At 43.3% G+C, this 18863-nt stretch overlaps 1 protein-coding gene across 13 annotated transcripts in view; it reads left to right on the forward strand.

Annotated features, from left to right (window-relative positions):
- Positions 1–17229, forward strand: part of LOC135913055 (rootletin-like) — a 308691-nt gene extending 291462 nt beyond the window's left edge. For 12 of the 13 annotated variants that reach the window (XM_065445705.1, XM_065445717.1, XM_065445710.1 and 9 more), the window contains 5 exons: positions 3482–3616; positions 8826–8870; positions 13714–13800; positions 15672–15899; positions 16867–17229. In XM_065445705.1, coding sequence (XP_065301777.1) covers positions 3482–3616; positions 8826–8870; positions 13714–13800; positions 15672–15899; positions 16867–17214 — 843 coding nt within the window. In that variant the 3' untranslated portion in view covers positions 17215–17229. The remainder of the gene's footprint in view (positions 1–3481; positions 3617–8825; positions 8871–13713; positions 13801–15671; positions 15900–16866) is intronic. The other variant, XM_065445709.1, reaches the window with a different exon arrangement.
- Positions 17230–18863: the final 1634 nt, after the last annotated feature.

The following is an 18863-nucleotide window of genomic DNA, read 5'->3' on the forward strand; positions in this document are numbered from 1 at the left end:
GAAGTTATCAATTTAAGTATAGTTCTCAACTCCCATCAACTTCATTAAATCAAGATTTAACTGTATTGCCTAGCACACTAGTGAAAGTCAGTGAAAACTTTAAAATTCAGTGTTGTTTAGGGTCTCCTTAAAAAACAGCTCATGTGTACTGAATTGTGCAGAAACATTCATTTTGGAAGCTATGTGGGAAAGAATAAATTTATGGGTAACAGTTAACATTGCATGTCATGCATCCACTTTACTTACCATATTTCCTCGAATATAAGGCACTTATTTGTGTCTCTGTGTGAAATTAGCTGCTTGAAAAATTGCCATATTTCGTTCAGAACCAAGCTCCAAATACACCTTTTTTTTATTATTCATTTTCATACATTGTAGTTTAAACCAACAACTGCGGTGGCGTTACATCAGCTCACAGTTTGCAATCAAACATCGTTATAACAGTTACATCTGGCACGAAAATAACTTTGTTACGTCCAATATTCGTTATAAATGTATATAGTCGATCTGACTCTGATAAATTGCATTTTTTTTTTAATTCGATCTCGGCCAGAGGTCCCAGCTAGCACCCATGCGTTTCTATTGGCACAAACGTTTTATATCTTGATCCTAAAATTGGCCTTTGCCAAATAGTTCGAACTTGATCAGTCAGCACACACACACCTTACCCATATGGTGACCCAAATAATGACCTCTTTAGTGGTAGCGTCTGTCTCGGCGGAGCTTAAAAAACAGTGAATGCGGTGGACAAATGTCACCTCTTGTCAAAAATGCCCATTTTCGACCTGGCCTAACAAGATTTTCAAGCACTAACCATAGCTCACAATGTCTGATTATGGTATTTACCCAATTCTAAGGAGCGCCTTATCTTCAAGAAAATTATGCATTAAATTGCACGTGTGGTGCACTCGGATGTGAAACTAAAACTGCCTTCCTGGCATTGATATGCTTTACCGCATAACATGGTGTATTGCGGCAAAGCTGATTTATAGAAAACTGTGCGCCAAAGCTAATTTAAAAATACCGGCCGCCACTGTACAATGCCATTGTGCTCAGTATTCATGCCGGTTTGGAGCGTGTGTTTGACATAGCGATGGAATTTATGTCAATTGCAGCATATCTATAGATTCAAAGCATCTATTCTCACATGCCGGTCGTATGGCTATTGCCCATTTTACTTGCTTAGAAACCGGATGTGTGTTAGATTTCGACTTTGTTTATGAGCTTTAATGGCATTTCTTTATTAATTTTCCACTTTGAACACATAGAAAGCGGAGAGGCGTTTGATTCGGGGAAGTGTTAAAATCTGGCAAATATTGCCGCATGAATCAGCGGTGCATTTTGCCATTCTTTCTGCATCTTGTTTAATTTGACCCACCTGATAATTAGATCAGTTCCGTCAGTCTATTCAGAGTCGAATTAACGGAAGTCAACTGTATATTTGCTACATGCCACTACTGGCAAGAATAGTTTCAGATTTGCTTCATTATATCCTATAGTTCTTTATATCCATGTTCACTATATTGAGGTTCGAGTGTGCTAATCATATTTTTCTATTTCCTGAATTGTCGGGAGTCCCTCCTCAAATGATATTTGATTGCATTCATTTATGCAACAGTATTCGAAACAGACAGACACAGGAAATAGACGCAGTGCTTGTCAGCATCTACTTACTTGCATACAAAAGCAAGACCTAGTTAACTTGGCCCTTGTTGATTCGGAAAATTTGATAATTTGGACTTGTCCTTTAATCCCGACTGGCATATGCATTATTCAGTGACATCAAAGCCTCATTAATTCAGGCATATTTGACCGCACACCGCTCAATTCGGACAGCCCTTTTATTGTGGCAAACATGAAGTGTCACAAATGTGGCAGTGGCAGTAAGCAAACTGTTATCTATTATCATCTCCTTGGCAGCAAAGGTGTGCATACCGTACAGTCAAGCCTTAATATAACAAACATATATTTAACAGATTATTGGATATATTGAAGTAAATATGCAGTTCCTCTCACCAATGTTAGCATGTGAGAAATATATGCTTGTGATGAATATCGGATAAAACGAAACTATTTTCGTGTCAGAATCGACATTGTGAAAACAGCGTTCAATTGTGGTGCAGTATATATTAAAAGAAAGAGCAGATAAGAGCTTTTCAAATGAAGCTTAAAGTGCTCACCTAATCAATAAGAACTTACATTTGTGCTTATTTCTCTTGTGAAACAACCCCTTTATGTTATGACAAATTATATTCTCGGTATTGAAGTACATACACAGACCGAGACGGGGCAAGCACATAAGCTGTCTTGGTCTCTCTGTCTTTGTTCACGCTTCATTACCATGAATGTCTGCAGACCAGCCCAGCTGTCCTCCGTTCTGCTTTTAAAATTAAATGTTCACAAATACTATCTATGCAAGGAATAACTAAATATCTGTTTTGCATTTTGTTTGTAGCCTCCATGTAAGAGTTTACATTATCTCTTTTATCACTAAGCATTATCATTTAATGAGAATTTAAGAAAGTTAAGAAAGAAGTAATGTTCGTAATTCCTTGTTTGTCTTAAAAGCTCTGTCAGGCGCAGGTTCCAGAATTGCAATGTGTGTTGTTGTTGCATAATTATAGTTGTAAACCTGGAACCTCAATTGGTGAAAATTTGGCTTGATTTGCTAAGGAAAACATTGGGAAAAGACTGTCGGAAGCTGGTTGCCAACCATGATCATGCCGTGGTGGTCGCATTAAGCATTTGTGTCCTTTGGCTGATGCACCGATTCCACTGAAGAAAGATACCACAGGTCACCACAGCGTGAAGGTTTGACAGAATGGTGAACCATTGCATCACTGGAGCATGCAAAAAGCTCAAGTGAAGCACATTAAAACCTGCTAGACGAGTGAACAAAGAAGGACCAGTAATTGTGGTAGCCTTTAGTTCGTTTCTTATTACTGGTGATTGTTACACATCAAAATAAATATGCTAGTCCAGTCCTTCCTGTAGACCATGGCACATTCAAGAAGGATAAGGGCAAACGAAGTGTTGGTCATCCAACCTTTGTCTCTGTCACTTCGTAGGTCGATTTGTGAATATGTCAAGCAAAACTAATGGGTTACTAGCACACCCAGTAATATGCTCTCACTGTAATCCAGCCAATCTAAAAATTTTACCATGCAACAAGACTTGAAAAGAAGAATTTATGTCAAATTACTGTTACCCTCCTGTGCAGTCATTTTTTGCCTGTTCAAAGGGGTTTCTCAAGCTATAGAAATGTCGGAAATGTCGTACAACTATTTCTAAGCAAAACAGCATCAACACCAAGAAGTACAAAAAACTGTGACAAGCAACATAAGATGTTAAATTTAACGGCCAAACTAAAGCACATGAGCCTGAATCCACTTGTGGTAAGCAGAACTGGCCACCTCAGCGACAGCAATGATGTTGAATGGTACTGAGCCTGGGATGTTTTGATGCGGATGTTTGCACACAGCTGCAGAAGCTTACGAGCACACGAGGAACCATGACTCAGCTGAGCCTGCAGCAGCTGCTGGAACTGGAGGCCGCTCAGCAGAGGGTCCGGACCCTGGAGCACACGGCCGAGCTGGAAGCAGCGTGCAGCACCAAGGTGAGAATGTGGCAGTACATGTGCGATTGTTAAGTTACACTAAACTAAAGCAACGTTTGCCAAGTTTCTAATGTCATGTAGGATGTGCAAGTTGAACTCTAGTAGCCTCCACATACTCCATCACTCTTATGTCCCTACACATCATTCCTGCCGGTTGGATGATGCCAATTTTTGCACATGCCTTCATTCTTGCAGTTGCTTGTGATATCAATAGGTAGCATAAAGCAGGGACTGTGTAGGGTCATCCTAGTTCCATAATTATGAATTACTCTGTTCACATATATTAGCACAGGACCTCAATACCTTGCGCTTTTTCTAAGGTCTTGACACCGTTTCCACATACTGGCAGTAAGTTCAGTGATATGAAGTGTTATGCGTTTCCACAAAACCATCGCCTCATGTTCACCTACAGCTCATCACACCTGAAGTGTTTGTGTGTGCAAAAAGGAAGTTGGGAGGACGACTGGCTGATATGTCATTCATTTACATATATTGCATGATCATTGGGCACGAGCCTACCTTGCAGCGATACTTCACATGGTGTCCTTTGGGTATGAATTCATTAATTGTTTAGGCTGTAATGGCTGTGGCAATGGAACAGCATTGGTTGAGCATGTACAACTGCAATTTTTTTTTATATTACCAAGCTTTAAATTTCACATCCAGGTAAGGGTAGTTGCATTCGTTCGGCATGCAGCAGTGGCCGGTCCAGTAATAATGTGCACAAGCTCAGAAGTCCCCAGTCTTTTCTCTCAATATCGGCAGCCATTAGCGCATTCCAGTAAAGCCCTCTAAATAGAGCGGGAACCTCATTGATGCGTTCCACTTTGTTACGTTTTCCTGGCTCACACTAGTAGCTATGGCATTGCGCTGCTGAACGCAAGCTTATCAGTGGGAATCAATTTCCCAACCAGACAGGCAATTCTGTCGAAATGTTTAGCTTCAAGCTTATCAGTGCAACACGGGTGGATCTCGGCCATGGTGGCTGCACTTTGATGGAGGTTAAACGCAAAAACGCCTCGTATCCTGTGCTCTGGGTGCATGTTAAAGATGCCCTGGTGGTCAAAATTAATCCGGAGCCCTCCACTATATAAGGCATCCCTTGTTGTAATCCACTGTGAAGTTTCGAGACATGAAACACTCCAGCACAACATCTCTATCTCTTTCTTTACTTGCAGCATCATTTCCGCAATAATTGATACTGGCACTACTTTAAAAACCACCCACTTAAATTATATGTTCATTTTATGGCGTGTTAGACTTTGTCCTTGCAGAAATATTGTGAATTCACAATACAGTTTGACAGTTCTTGCAGATCTCTGATGTTAATTTTGCAGAATCTGTTCGAGAAAAATATGCCAATATAAGAAATGGATAAACAGTGCATCACACACCCTTGAACATCACTTTGTGTGTTGCATTGAGAAGTAACATTTCTTTCAGGTGACCATGGTCATACGTATGCATCAATGCAGTCTTTACTTTCATAAAATTCAACATTCATTGAAAGAATAGTTCTTGCGTCACTTATTCAGCACCCATGGCATATGCATATTCATGTTATGTTGAAGTAAGAAAGGGGCACCCTTCAGTGACCTAAAAGTGGCAGGAATCATGTTGATCATTCATAAACACTGGAAAAAGCGAGATCTTTCAAATAATTTCAGTAACTTACTTCAACGATTGATCTTCTGGGAATGTGCACATTCTTCTCGTCTGTAATGTCTGCATGCAGTGACCTGCCTCAGCTTCTTGAAGCACATGTTATGCTTCCTTGCCCAACCTTAACCCCCTCTCCCCCACCTACCGGCTAAATTGGGCGCAGACGAGGGGCATAGGGCCAGCAGCCCCAAAATAGCCCACCTTGCATCAGTCTTGCCCATGGTTGCCTTTCACGTTCCCGACTGCTATCTGTTGTGTGTCTGAGCCAACACGTGGAGGTCTCTTGGAAACCTCTCAGTTTGCCGGGTTTTAACACCATAAGAAACACATTAAATAAGGTAGCATTAGCACATTGCATATTCATGTGCTAGACAGTCAGGGAATGGAGAACTATGTTTTGTGATTGGACGGAAGTGTTTCGAGGGCAGCGCAGAAAATCAAGGCAAAAGGTCAGGCCTGCATCTACCGTCTCTGTCTCTGTTTTTGCATATGTGGACTTTTCTTCATTGGTGTTGTTGTTTTGTTAGCATTTATTGTTTCATGTCTGGTTAAGGTTGTCTAGATAAAAATGAGTTGGGAAAGAGTTTTGTGAGAGAGATTTCTGCGACATTTATTTTTTTAGAGGGGGAGAAAGGCAAATGTTTAATGTTGTACTTAGTAGCCATCTTTTGAAAGCACTTGCCTGTTTTGACATAGATTAATGTTCTTAGAGAGTCGGTTCTGTGCCTCATGTTTACTTATACGTTTGTGTAGTTATGATAAGGTCCTGCTTTTTTTGCTGTCAGCAAGTAGTAGGCTTTAGTTTCCTTTAGTTATTATATGCTTATTTTTGCAGTTTTACATTACAATGTGCTGTCTTACTTCAGAGCTCTGCTTTGACAGGTATTGTGGCATAGACCAATTTCCATGCATTCTAGTATTAATTTTAAGAGATGGACATATAATGCGAAAAATTATTAGGACGTATCTCTGTGGCTCTTCTATATATCTGTGGCCAGGCAACTTCACTTGCTGCCTCGGTAATAATTCTAATGATCAAAATAATAATGATAATGTAATAAAGTGCCTTTATAACAAAGTGCATGGCACCTCCAGTATTGTTCGTTATACTGGCCACTTTGTTGTAAAGTTTCGCCGCACCACTCTTAGTATGGCAGGCTAAGCACAAAAAAAAAAACCTTATTTAACAAGAATTTAAAAGGTACTTGTTGAAAGACGTCACTAATTTTCTTCTGCACACTTCGTCCAGTAGACTGCGCGACTGTAGCCACTCACGACACCACTGAAAATATGAAACTTTTTCTCAAGGGAGAACTGTCAGCGCTTTCATGTTCCTATGCTACTTACATTCATCACAACATTCCCAAGACATTGCAATGAACGCTTCTCCTAATTTGCCTAAGAAGAAAAAAAAAAGAAGGGCTATGAACCATTTGTGCCCAGTTTGGCCAGCCACTATGCATATGCATGCAGACGGGCAACATACAGGTGTGCTCATTGCAGGGAGGAAAGTACTGGCAAGTGCTTGCTGAAGTTTATTATTCCATCAGCTCCCATTGGATCGATGCAAGGTAGCCTGCTGAATATGCAGGCTTCATCTATGGGCTTTAGCTTGTTCTTCACCAAGTTCATTGGTGTTAGTTTTCATGGTTATTTCTTGCAGCCTTCCACAGCTTGCTTACTTATATCCACTGCACAACGAGAGCACCAAGATCGTCATGTCTGGTTTTGCTCATTCTTTTTCCCAGTGGGCCAGGTTAGCGCCCCACTGCCACTCGTCAAAGTGTATTCCGTTCGGCCCACTAGGTTGTCGTTGTCGTCTTTGCCCATTTGAGATGCTTGGCACATTGAAATGCTGGAAGTGTGCATTGCATATCACAGCAAAAGTTTACTTACAAATGTGAGAGCAGGCCAGTTTCCTCCGTCTTTTTCTTGCAGCAGCTAGCACCTTGAGACGTTATGTGAGATTGTACCACTTTCTGGATAGGTCCAGTTCAGACCTTATGCAACACCCAGAAGCTGTTGTGTCTACTTCAGCAATGCATTGTGCATGCGAGGATTTCCTAATTCTCTCCGAAATGATGCATCATGCTTTGTACTCCAGGTGGAGTTAGACATGCCCTTAATCACAGCCTGTGCACTGTGTCTGCAAGACCAATTGTAGGCAAAAGTTTGAAAGTGGCATCAAGCATTCCCTCCCTTGTTCTTTCTTGTACACAACAGATGACAGGTCTAGTTTGGCACTGTGCGTATTTATGGAGGTGTTCTCTGATTGTCATTGCACCGATGTGTTGTGCATTGTACCCAAGATAGCATTACGTGCTCTACGCGTCATGTTGTGGAAGTTCACATCACAATCGTGCAGTATGTAATGGTGGATCCACACGACGGACGAAATCCATCTTTTTCGCGACGGACTGCGCATCACGTGACTACACGTCACGGATTTGTGCCGTCCGCGCGTCATCCGCGACCCCCACGGACGGAAAATGCCGAGCTATTTTTCGCATCCGGATTTTGGGGGTCGAATGCTGCAGATTCAGCCTAGCATGCTCTACAGTCTGGCAACAAGCGCGGCTTTGGCATCTTTCTGAAACGGCTTCATCGCTGATGATACCATTTGTGTCCAATTCGGACAAAACAACAGCCATTGCGGCCAACCGTCGTTTCCTTTCGATCTTCATTTTCATTCAGAGTGAAAAACACCTATGACAAAGTGTTTGTTACACCGATGGCGCCATCTAGAGTGAGTAGAAACAAGCAATCATGTTAACTTACGGCCACTGAGATCCGCTCGGGCCGCCGCAACATCTTCGAGGCCATGTTCAGCCAATACAACCACTCTAAGCCTACACGCCGAGAATCTGAGATTCGCTTTTGGAAACGGTGCCCACTCATCGTGAATACATTGCTGTCGAAGCTTCTGGACACAAATTTAAGCCAAATACAATGCTCAGTTTGAAATATACGGGCCACACAGTGGACGACGACAACTTGACAGGTTCGAGGCGGTGGCAGTCACTTCGGGCAGTGCGGCCATCTTTATTTTTCCGGCGCGGTCGTCTGCTCAGTCCGTCCGTCGTCTGGATGCGCTTCGCAGCCGGACGGGCGGCGGAATAAGCGTCCGCGGCACAGATTTGCGCGGAGCCGCCCGTCGTGTGGATACACCATAACTGGGTGCTTAGAATGTATACATCAGACTGCCCCTAAATTACTTTTAGTGAGTCCCAGCACCAAAAGTTAAGTTCACATAAATGGAAACATTAAAACATTTCATAACACGCGTTGTGCAGCAAATGCTTCGCATTAACATATATTCCCACAATGCGTGGGATCAGTGTAATTTGTTTTTTCTTCAAAAATTTATAATCAGTTTGATGTAATATTCTCACTCTTACAATAAACATCTAAGGCTCCCTAGCCTATGTGTCATGAAATAACTTTTGCTATCATCATGATTTGATACTTCAGGCTTGAATGCAATTTGACGGTTACTGTTATAAACTGGCCATCTTCCTTTCATCCCACCCGTTCTCGAATTCTAAAGGACGAGCCTGTCGCAGAAACAGCAGAGGCAGTCATGTTACCCACGGTAAGATTATAAAGTGTTTTGCAGTCATGTGTCTCTATCTCTGGGTTCTCTTCACTTCACCTGGCTTCTTGTGGTTTCGGGCCCTACTCTGGGAAGCATTGGGTCATTTCGGTGGAGGGCTCTTCGAATTTCACCGCATGATACCTCTACTTCAAGGAATGCTAATTTGCTCACTTTTCTGGAGTGGCTGTTGCAGTTTTGCTCGTGAACATGCATACATGTTTTTCTGCATGTGTATGTATGTTTACACGGTTTCTTGCTTACATTGAATTTGTGTTGCTCTTTTGGAGTGCCTTTTTACATCTGCTCTGTCAGTGCAAATAACCCCTCCATTTTGATATTGTTCAGAAAAATTTAGTGTACCAATTATACTTGTTAGTACCTGTTCCTTGTTTGCTACTCACCCATTGTGCACCTTATAGAAAGATGCTTAGACTGCATAACTCTTCATCAGCATCTGGGAAATTTATATTGCTTAATGCTAGTTCAACGTTGTTTTGCTTATTAAACTTAAAAAGCCCCCCACCAGGTCTCGTAGCAAATTTTGGTTATACGCTGGAATTTGTTACGTGTCCTCTAGGGAGTGTCCTGCCACAAAAATTTTTACGAGCGGAGACCTGCGCCAAGTAACGGCAACCTTGTAGATAACGTAGGCCCTTGTAGGGGCGCACGAGTGCCCACCGGAGGCACAAATAAAGTTTGCTCCAATCCAATCCAATCAAATTGGCTCATTAATAGCCGAGATAGAAATATTTCAGTGCCGCCATCCCATGATTTCAGCAGGCAAGCTCCGCTGCCATGCGAGACACTCTCTCCATTCGAACCGTCTAGCCTCTGCAAGCGAAATTCCTTCCCTGCGTTCTCCCGGCACTGCCCACTTCTGCTGACGGTATTGCGCTTGAGCTGTTGTGATTATCTCGTTTCGCACAGTGGACAATTTTGCGCACTGTGGACGGGGACACAACACTAGCGGCATAATTCAGTGCTTCATGAATACTGAGACAGAACAAGTGGATCGCAGAGCGTTATCACGCGTTGGAACACGGTAGAAAATGGCATAGTTTCGGTACCTGCGCACATGATTGCATGACCGTGGAAACAAGCAGATGAAACAGAAATACATCTCTCTTGCTTCGGTGCGAAGTAAAACAAAAAACACAGACATTCCGTTTGTGTGTTTTATTATTTCTCTAAACTTCAATTCGTCAATTCAAGCAACAGATCACACAAATAACAGATGTTGCCTTGAATAATTCTCGAAGTCACGTGTCACCACGAGCAACGTCATACTGCGGACACAAGTACGTAGGCGCAGGGACACAAGTATGTCACCGTCAGGCTTGGAGTGCAGTCGCTGCGAGGGAAAGGGAATATGGTGTTTGGATTAAAATTTCTGACCTTTCTGTGCCGCATAGCAATGTAATTCTTTGCAAACACGATCGTTAGCGCGCATTGGATGCTCTGCGCTTGTCAGCTCAAAATGGCCAGACCTGGTGAGTTGCCCTTTGAGGTTTTCTTTTATTTTCTTTTTTTTTAATATTTGCTTTCAGCAGTCTGTGTGTCTGACTGTCCAATGTTCCTCCCATTGCTATAACTAGGCTTCATTTCAAAATGGGGGAAAGGCACTTGCAAAGGCAATGCTTTAGAATAATTGATTTGCTTCAAAAGTGGCATGTGCTATAACGTAACATTGTTTTTTGGGGCTGAACAGCATATTTTCATTCACTGAAGATTGCAAGAATATGTATGTTATCTCACACAGAGGTGGTGGACATCTGCTGTCAATTATAAGCAGAGATCTGGTCTTTCTTACAGCGAAGCTGTCTATGGCTAGGATCTGGTGGATCAAGTCCACCCGTAGACCAACAATTTTTCATACATGAGCCGATCCCAAAGATAGTGCAATACCGAGCCGACCCGCAGCAGAGGTGAAGCAAGCGTTAAGCACTCCCCATACGTGAGCCCATCCCGGAGATAGTGCAATACCAGGCCGACCCGTGGTGGAGGTGCAGTTCGCTATTAAGGGACCCCACACACACAGCTTCACTGGTCACCTTTCTTCACAGAGTGGAAGGGCACTGAGTTTTTTATTATGTGTGATCACATGGAATTCAATTAGGTACCTGTGTAAAACTATAGGTAAAGAGGGAGGAAGTCAAGTGAGGTTGCAAATATCAAAATGAGGTAGGCATTGATTTTATCACTAAGAGCACTTGAGCCCTTGATTCATAGGAGTCGTCACTAAAAACACAACAGCCTTTGATGCATGGGATCCTGCCATTGCAAGGCACAATCCGGATGCAGTAGTACTTGTCCGCCAGCAAGCCAGAGTGAAATCAGTGTTAGTTTTGGATACAATTTGTTGGTCAAGATTCACACAGAATTTCTGAACTTGTTCCTTCAAGAGAAGTTGCATGCAGGCTTGCACGCTATGTAGCATGGCATAGACAATGCCGCTGTTACTAATTTGAACATCTTATGCATGTCTGAGTTGTGGAAAAATAAATTCATGCCCACAGGCTACGTATCATCGCACAAACAATGCCGCTGTTCCTAATTTGAACACCTTATGCACGTCTGAATTGTGGAAAAATAAATTCATGCCCACATGTACGTAAACAGGGGTCCACAAACAGGGGCTGGTCTACAGAGTTTCCTATGAAAATTACTAGAGAGAACTCTGGCTCTAGGGCCTACAGGAGCTGCAACCATGACTGTTGCACCATCAGCATACTGTGTGTATAGCCAGTTTGTAGACAATAAAGCAGTTGTACGTATGTTTGGAATTGCACTTGTGCTTTAGCTCAGCACCATGCTGAGCTAAAATGCTCCAAACTGCTCATGCCCGCTTACACTCCTGTGTATAACAGAAGAAAATGTGGTGGTACCTGTACTGCCCTCTTCTGGCAACTTAAGTCATGATAAGGCAGAGAGGTACTTGCTTCAAACATGTTTATTCAGACCAAATTGGCAACAGCAAAATGACAGAAAGCAGTCACTGTTATATAAAGACAATGTGCTGCCTGTCAGCCTTCTGTTACAAGTTTGCTGCCACAGGTGTCCGCGTACATAAGAAAATTAAAGCTCGAAGGTAGACAGGTATGCAGCTGTGAGTGAACCATGAATCTAACAGTCTCTTGGTCATTTTAGTTCCAGTCATTAGACACTGCTCTCTTGAAAACAGTGGTCTGCTATCATAATAATTTCCTAGCACCTAACACACATGTATAATCATTTCTTTATTTACAGAATTGATCGCGATGCCATGTATTAAGAAGCATTTATAAATGTGTAATGCTATTAACAGACCAGGGTGGCTGCACTGAATTATTTCTTGTTAAAGCTAATACAGGAGTGGCCGCTATTTATATATGCAACAGGAACCTACCTGCTTTACTATAAATGGTAGCAAGTCGAGCGTAGTAAGATATTTTATTTGTGTTGGGTATGATAGTTCACAATGTGAACTTAGACTGTAATACTTTTCAGCTGCTGGCCATAGCAGCCACAATGTGTTGGGATGCAGTATGGACAGCTTTTCTCAGTGAGCATTCAGCCAAAACAACAGGCTCCGTTAGTGTTAGTTCATGACTTCATATTCCCATGGATGTCTGTCTTAGCACCAAATATAATCCCACATTTATTAAGAGGATGAAGTTTCTGTAACAGAAGAGTATGTTTGTGTTCTTATGAGCTCAGAATGCATGGTAGCCTTAAACAAGTGCATTTATAGACTACTAATACAGCTACCGTATACGCTTGAGTAAAGGCCACGCACTAGAGTCAGAGCTGAACCCTTAGCGTGGCAACCCAGTATTAAAAAGAAGGACAAGAATGAAAAGTTGTTTGCTCTTGGACTCTGAGCACGTGACGTGCAGTGTCTTCGGTAATATGAAGCAATAAAGACGAAGGAATATCTAACGCCACAGATGGCACGGAAGACGACTGTATCCACAAATGCGCTGCTGAGCCACGTCTGAGCAGTGGAGACACGCTTTGAGGACGAGACCTGCATAGCCTACACGCATGAAGAAACAGATGTATTATGAAAACGGTGATGTTCGCTCTTTTCATACAAAGAGATTCTGGGGATTACACACAGCCAGAAGAATTGGTACAAGATGGCCTGCCCCTGTGTAACAGACCTCATCAAGACCATTAAAAAAAATTTGCAGCCTTTATACGAGTGTACACAGTGTGTCAGACTATTACTGTCATGAGGGCTGTGCATATTGGTCTTTTGTATATATTTTTCCTAGCTGTTGTATGTAAATCTGGGCTCCCACTCATATCTGTAGTCTACTCGGGCAGGTGTGAAGCATTCAGTGAAGGGAGTTGCTCAAACAGTCTAAAAAAGATCTGCATTCACGTGTGAAGCACAAAAAGAGTGTACACTGTTGGCACAAGACTGGAAGCAAGGTTATAGCTTTTCTTCCCCACAAAACAGGTTTCTTGTCTGGTCATAGAATTGAGTGCCTTGGCTACTTGTCAGCAAGAACATCACAATAAGCAGAGCGTGCAAGAGCAGACAAGACGCAGTGCTGATCCGTGATTGCTGCAAATTGTGTGAACAAGATTACAGTAAGGGTTTTAAAGAGGACACTGGAGGGGGCATCATGCTCGTTGTAGGTGAAATGTACAGCCAACATCTGAGGCTGAGCTAGTTGGCACAGCATCATGTCAACAAAGTAATTGCAAGAAATTGGGTGTGAGAAGTCGCTGTGCTGGAGTTGAGATGTTAGTGCAGTCAAAGCCTCAGATTTGTAGCAGAATTATGCTGCACGACGTCATTCACGCACTTTCTCTCTCATAAATTATTGGTTCCACTCCCTATCTCATGCAGCAAAAGCAGAACATTGCCGATTTGCAAGGACTGCTGCAGGAGCGAGATGAAGAAATTGAAGCCCTGCACCAGGCTGTCAATGCACAGGTAAGCAGCCTGTTCCTTTATAACAGGCATAACATTTTTACTCCATTTCTTATGCTTTCTGTCTCTTTTTTTCTTTCTTTCTTTTTTTTCTTTTATAAGTATCAGTGGAAACGCTACAACCTAAACCTCCAGTAAGGAACACGGTTGGGCCAGTTGGTGTTACCCTCAGTCCTGTGTACGACCTGTACATCTGTTGCATGGCCTTCTGCTGCAGCATGTGGGGTTCTCACACCCGTGCTCTTGGGACAAAGGAACGACAACACAGTAGTGCAAACAGTCACAAGGGCATTTATTGCCCCTTTCATAGATCAATGCCTGCTAGCCGAGTTGCTATCCCCAAAACATGCCGATGGGCGTACGACAAATCTAGGAAGTCCGACTCACCGCGACTGGATATTGAGTAGATATGTTTGCCCCATGCTGGATCCCAACGCCTGGTCGTTCGCGTGTACGGTCACACGAACGGTGGCGCGTTCGAAGGCGGCCATGCGAGACAGTCTCGCAGAAGCATGGATCGGCGCACGCGCAGCACGTCTGCACTGCCTGCTGTGCCGAACCAAAGACAGGAAGTGCCTTCTCCTTTATGCACCCAAGTAACCCTGCCGCAGTGCAACACTCGCGCCATCTGTTGTACTGCGCCTCAACCAGACCGACTGCCGCGGGCATCACGCAGGCCACGTGGCAAAGACGGATTGCAGGAGACTGGAGCTATGCGGGAAAACAACATATCAGGAGACACATGAGAGTCACGCATCCCCACAAGCACCAACTCAATCTTGGAAATGTTGCCAATGTTGCCAGGAAATGTTGCCAGGAAATGTTGCCAGGAAATGTTGCCAGGAAATGTTGCCAATCTGTAGACAAGGCTCCTGTGAACATGTGAGCCGTATGTTTTCTACTGCATGCAACAGGGAGTTTGAAAATGTCGTGTCAAAAACAGTAAAAGAAGTTGCTTGCTCCCTCTTTCTCCACGTCATCAGCAGCTACGTTGCCAGCAGCCAAGCAGCCCACCAACCTTTAATAATGGATTTCATGATCGCAAGAACATTCTCAGTAATACTACTGTTGCTAATTTTGAGTTAAATAAATTTAAAATATGTGTGTCTGCAAACTCAAAAAGTCTAAAAGCAAAGGTGGGTGAATAACAACTTTTTCGAATATGAATTGAATACGAATAGTCAGATGCAGACACATATATATACAGCAGGAATATTTATTTGGTGCAGTTTATTTTGGTGCAGAAATTTCCAGTGAAAAAGTAATCGCCTGTCTACAATATCTTGCAATATCTACAGATTGCTTGGGTGATAACTTTTCCTTCTTCCTGTCCTGTTTTCCTTTCCCTCTTTCTCTCTCTTCCTGCACAACTACCCTTATCCAGTACAGTACAAGGCTCAGAACTGTGGGTGACTGACAAAGTGTGTGTGCTGTGATATTCATTGGGTATATCTGTTTGCTTTTAAAGTGCTTGTTGTCCTTGCAAGAATATATGCATTTGACCTCATTTTCGTATTTGTGTAGCATACGGGTACTAACAACTCTCTCTCTCTCTCTCTCTCTCTAAGGCGCCAATATTACTCTTGTGTGCTTTTTTTGTGTTACCTCTAGCTGTGACAGCCCATGAGAAAAAAATAAAAAAAAGTCTGTTATAAAATAATACATATAAATGATGTGCAAGGCATGCAGTGAACAAAAAGCTCACTGGCATTTGTGTCATGAATGGGAGCTTTGCTATTCATGCCTTATGACCAGATAGATAGCAGGTATCGTGCCCTCAGACTAGTGTGCTTTTCTTCATATTTTTTTATCACTGTAGCTGAGCTGTAGCATGCTGTTTTCATGAAGAAATGCTAAGTCCTGGCACATCCCAGGTGTCTCCACTGCGTGAAAAGCTGCGCTCAATGGAGGAAGAGCTGGTGAGCCGGGAACGTGCTTGGAGCGAGCAGCGAGAGTGCCTAAAGCAGGAGTTGGCTCGCGCACGGGAAGCACATGAAAGCAGCTCAAGGCGGTTGCAACTCCGGCTACACGAAGCCCAGCAACTGCACACTCATGCTCAGGAGGCACTTCGATCGGAGGTGCTTGCACTCAGGGACACCCTGGTACGATATCTTTCCTGTCTGACACATTGAACACTGCACAGCTATGCACCATATTTTCCAAACTTGCAAAAAATACTGATAGAATGGGAACTGAACTAAGCCAGAAGCATTAGTCTAGTATGACTCTTTTTGATGAGAGGCATTCTAATCGGAGGCCTGACGAAGGCCATTAGGTTCGGATAGACGCTAACACTCAGGAAGCTAACATTGTACTGAACTTGCGTACTTGCTTGGCCACAGTTCTGTCTTGTACTTAGTCTCAAGTCTCTTCAATCTACTGCAGTACTCTTCATCAGGATTAAGTTTGACAGATCTGTGGCTTACTTTGCATGCCAGTCTACGCTGCTTTGCCTGGCTATTCGAAAGCTAGCTCAGCTGGGCAGATAAGATTGGTACTCAGTTCCAGACATCTTTTACGTGGTTGTAGTGTCAGTCAATCAAACAACCAGCTAATCAAAGAAGAAGAAAAAGAAAATAAACTTTTATTAAAAAGAATGGTCCGGCAGTTTTGGTTGTTGGGGCCTAAGGTGGCGGAGCTAATCAATCAGGTTTTTATTTATCTCTAGGAGAGAAAGCTCTGGCAGAGAAAGAAGAGGCAGCTTATCTAACGCTCTGGCCTTCAGTGCAGCTTCGAGTGGCATGAGTCACAAGTCCATGGCTTTTTGTTTGTTTGTTTTTTGTTTTCTCTTCCATCTATTCAGTGGATATTAAAGAATAGCATTAAAAGAAACATTTGGTCTGACCAAGGAGATGCAGAATAATATGTATTAAAAAAAAATTACACATGCTTGAAGAAAGTCAACGCGAGCCCCATGTAATGTTCTCGTTTGTACCTGTGCATTCTGCTGCCCTTCTAGTGGAAGGTCCCACTCACACTGCGACTTTGACAGTTGGTCTAACAACAGATAAAGTGTGAGGTGTAGACCCAGTATAGTGCAGCCACTGACATCATCTTGCTTACGTGCAGTCACGGAGCGTGCCCAAGGACGAGGCGGCAGCTGCACTGAACAAGGCAGTGTCAGCCGAGCGGGAGCAGCAGCAGAGCAAGCACCACGAGGAGATCCGGCTGCTGGAGGAGACGTGGAGGGAGCGCCTGGAGGCTGAGCGCAAGCGGCTAGAGCAGGAGCATGCACAGCGCACTGCCGACCTGGAACGCCAGTGCCAACTGCATGCGCGCCTGCGCACCTGGAACCGCACGGACCTGGAGAAGGAGATGGCCTCCTATCTCGAGCAGGCATGCTGGACGCGCATCTTTTTCTCCTTTGTCTTCCTTTGCAAATCATTATGGGTTTCGATGCTGCAGTGGCTAGACTGACAAAAGAGGAGGAGGAAAATAAAAATGAATTAAATTCAGGAGTTTTATGGACTAAAACCATGATTTTATTATGAGGCAAATCGTAGTGAGGGACTCCAGATTAGGTTTGACCACCTGGGGTTCCTTAACGTGCACTTAAATCGAAGTACCCAAGCATTTTCGCATTCCGCCCTCAACAAAGTGCAGCTGCCACAACCAGGATCAGAACTGCAACCTGGAATTCTGCAGTGGAACACCGTAGCCACAGGGCTACCATGGCAGCTAGGAAACGGGATTGTGTAAAAGGGGTGCGACAGAGAAGAGATCATGACGGAGTGAGGTGGACAGGAAAGGGTACGTCTGGTGTGCAGAACCAACTGATCGGTTGCATCAGTGATGATTTCAACTCTGCCGCAGCATATGTGTGCTTGCACACTCAAGCATGGCAGAAAGGCTGCGTGTCAGTGGCATGTGTTACACCTGCACTCTGGGTTTGCACATTGTGTAACGCAGAGTTGCATGGAAATGGAAAGACTCATCACTAAGTGAAGGGCGATGCAGCACCTGAAGCTGCTTTAGCCAAAAGACTAGAAGCTCGACGGTGGCAAGAGGCACCCAGGACAGTCAAACTTTACTTACTCCAGTAATGGCCTTTGATGATTTCTTTGTAAATTTTTCTTCATTATGTTCTTTATCTTCTCTTTCTTTAAAATTTATCCCATCGATCTGGACACCTAGAAGAGCTTTTAACCCTTCGAATACTGAGCTGCACATCCCTTCTAAGAGCATTTGGTTACTCTTTGTTATTGCTCACAGTTTCAAAACTACATCCACACAGTCTGGCGCCTTTTTTACTGGTAGGTGCTACTTCATGTCTGCATTGTATGCATTGAAAGCATGAGAAAGTGCAAGCATTGTGCTAACACATAATGATGCGGCAATGTGGGCTTAATGATCGGCATTCGGTCGAGCCGCCAAGCTCTTCCTAAAAGGGATGTGGATCCTGCAGCTGGAAGCGTTGCCACACCCACTTATGTCTCACAGCTGCCAAAGTTGTTGCAGTTGCAACAACTTCGGTGCTAGAGTTGTGTTGTATCTTCATTCACCTTAGTTAACCTTAGCTGGCCATGTTTTTTGCATAAGGGCCCAAATTGCTTGGCAGGGAAAGCAGACTTGCCAAGAACATATATGAATTCACCAGCTGAGGTCAAAGCAAAAGTAAGTGAACATAAACAGTAAGATCGTTAGTCGGGCTAGTTAGTCAATGTTTACCATGGTAATTATTGAATTACCTTCTAATTATTGAAGTGCTGCAGCTGATGCACATAAAAAAGAATGGACACAGTGGTAAATAAGAGAGCACATCACTCACAAGCGATTTTTTATTAGAGCCACAAACGACATGTAACCGGCTTTTCTGTGCTCTGCCATGCTTGAGTTGGATTTGTTGTAACTACTTGGTTTATGGCTCTAATAACAAATTTAAGTTGCAAGTGAAGCCTGTCAACCATTGTGTCCCCTCTTGTACTTGTTGTGTGCCAACTGTTGCACCTCTTAAATCATATTATGGGGAGTGCAACAAGTTGAACATTGGTTCTTTATTTATCTGTCTTTCTTTTTTTTTTATGCTGCATCTTGAATTTCCCAGATGGTGACAGGTTGTTTTCCTT

This window comes from Dermacentor albipictus, chromosome 1 (genome assembly GCF_038994185.2).
Source record: "Dermacentor albipictus isolate Rhodes 1998 colony chromosome 1, USDA_Dalb.pri_finalv2, whole genome shotgun sequence".
NCBI classification, from domain to species: domain Eukaryota; kingdom Metazoa; phylum Arthropoda; class Arachnida; order Ixodida; family Ixodidae; genus Dermacentor; species Dermacentor albipictus.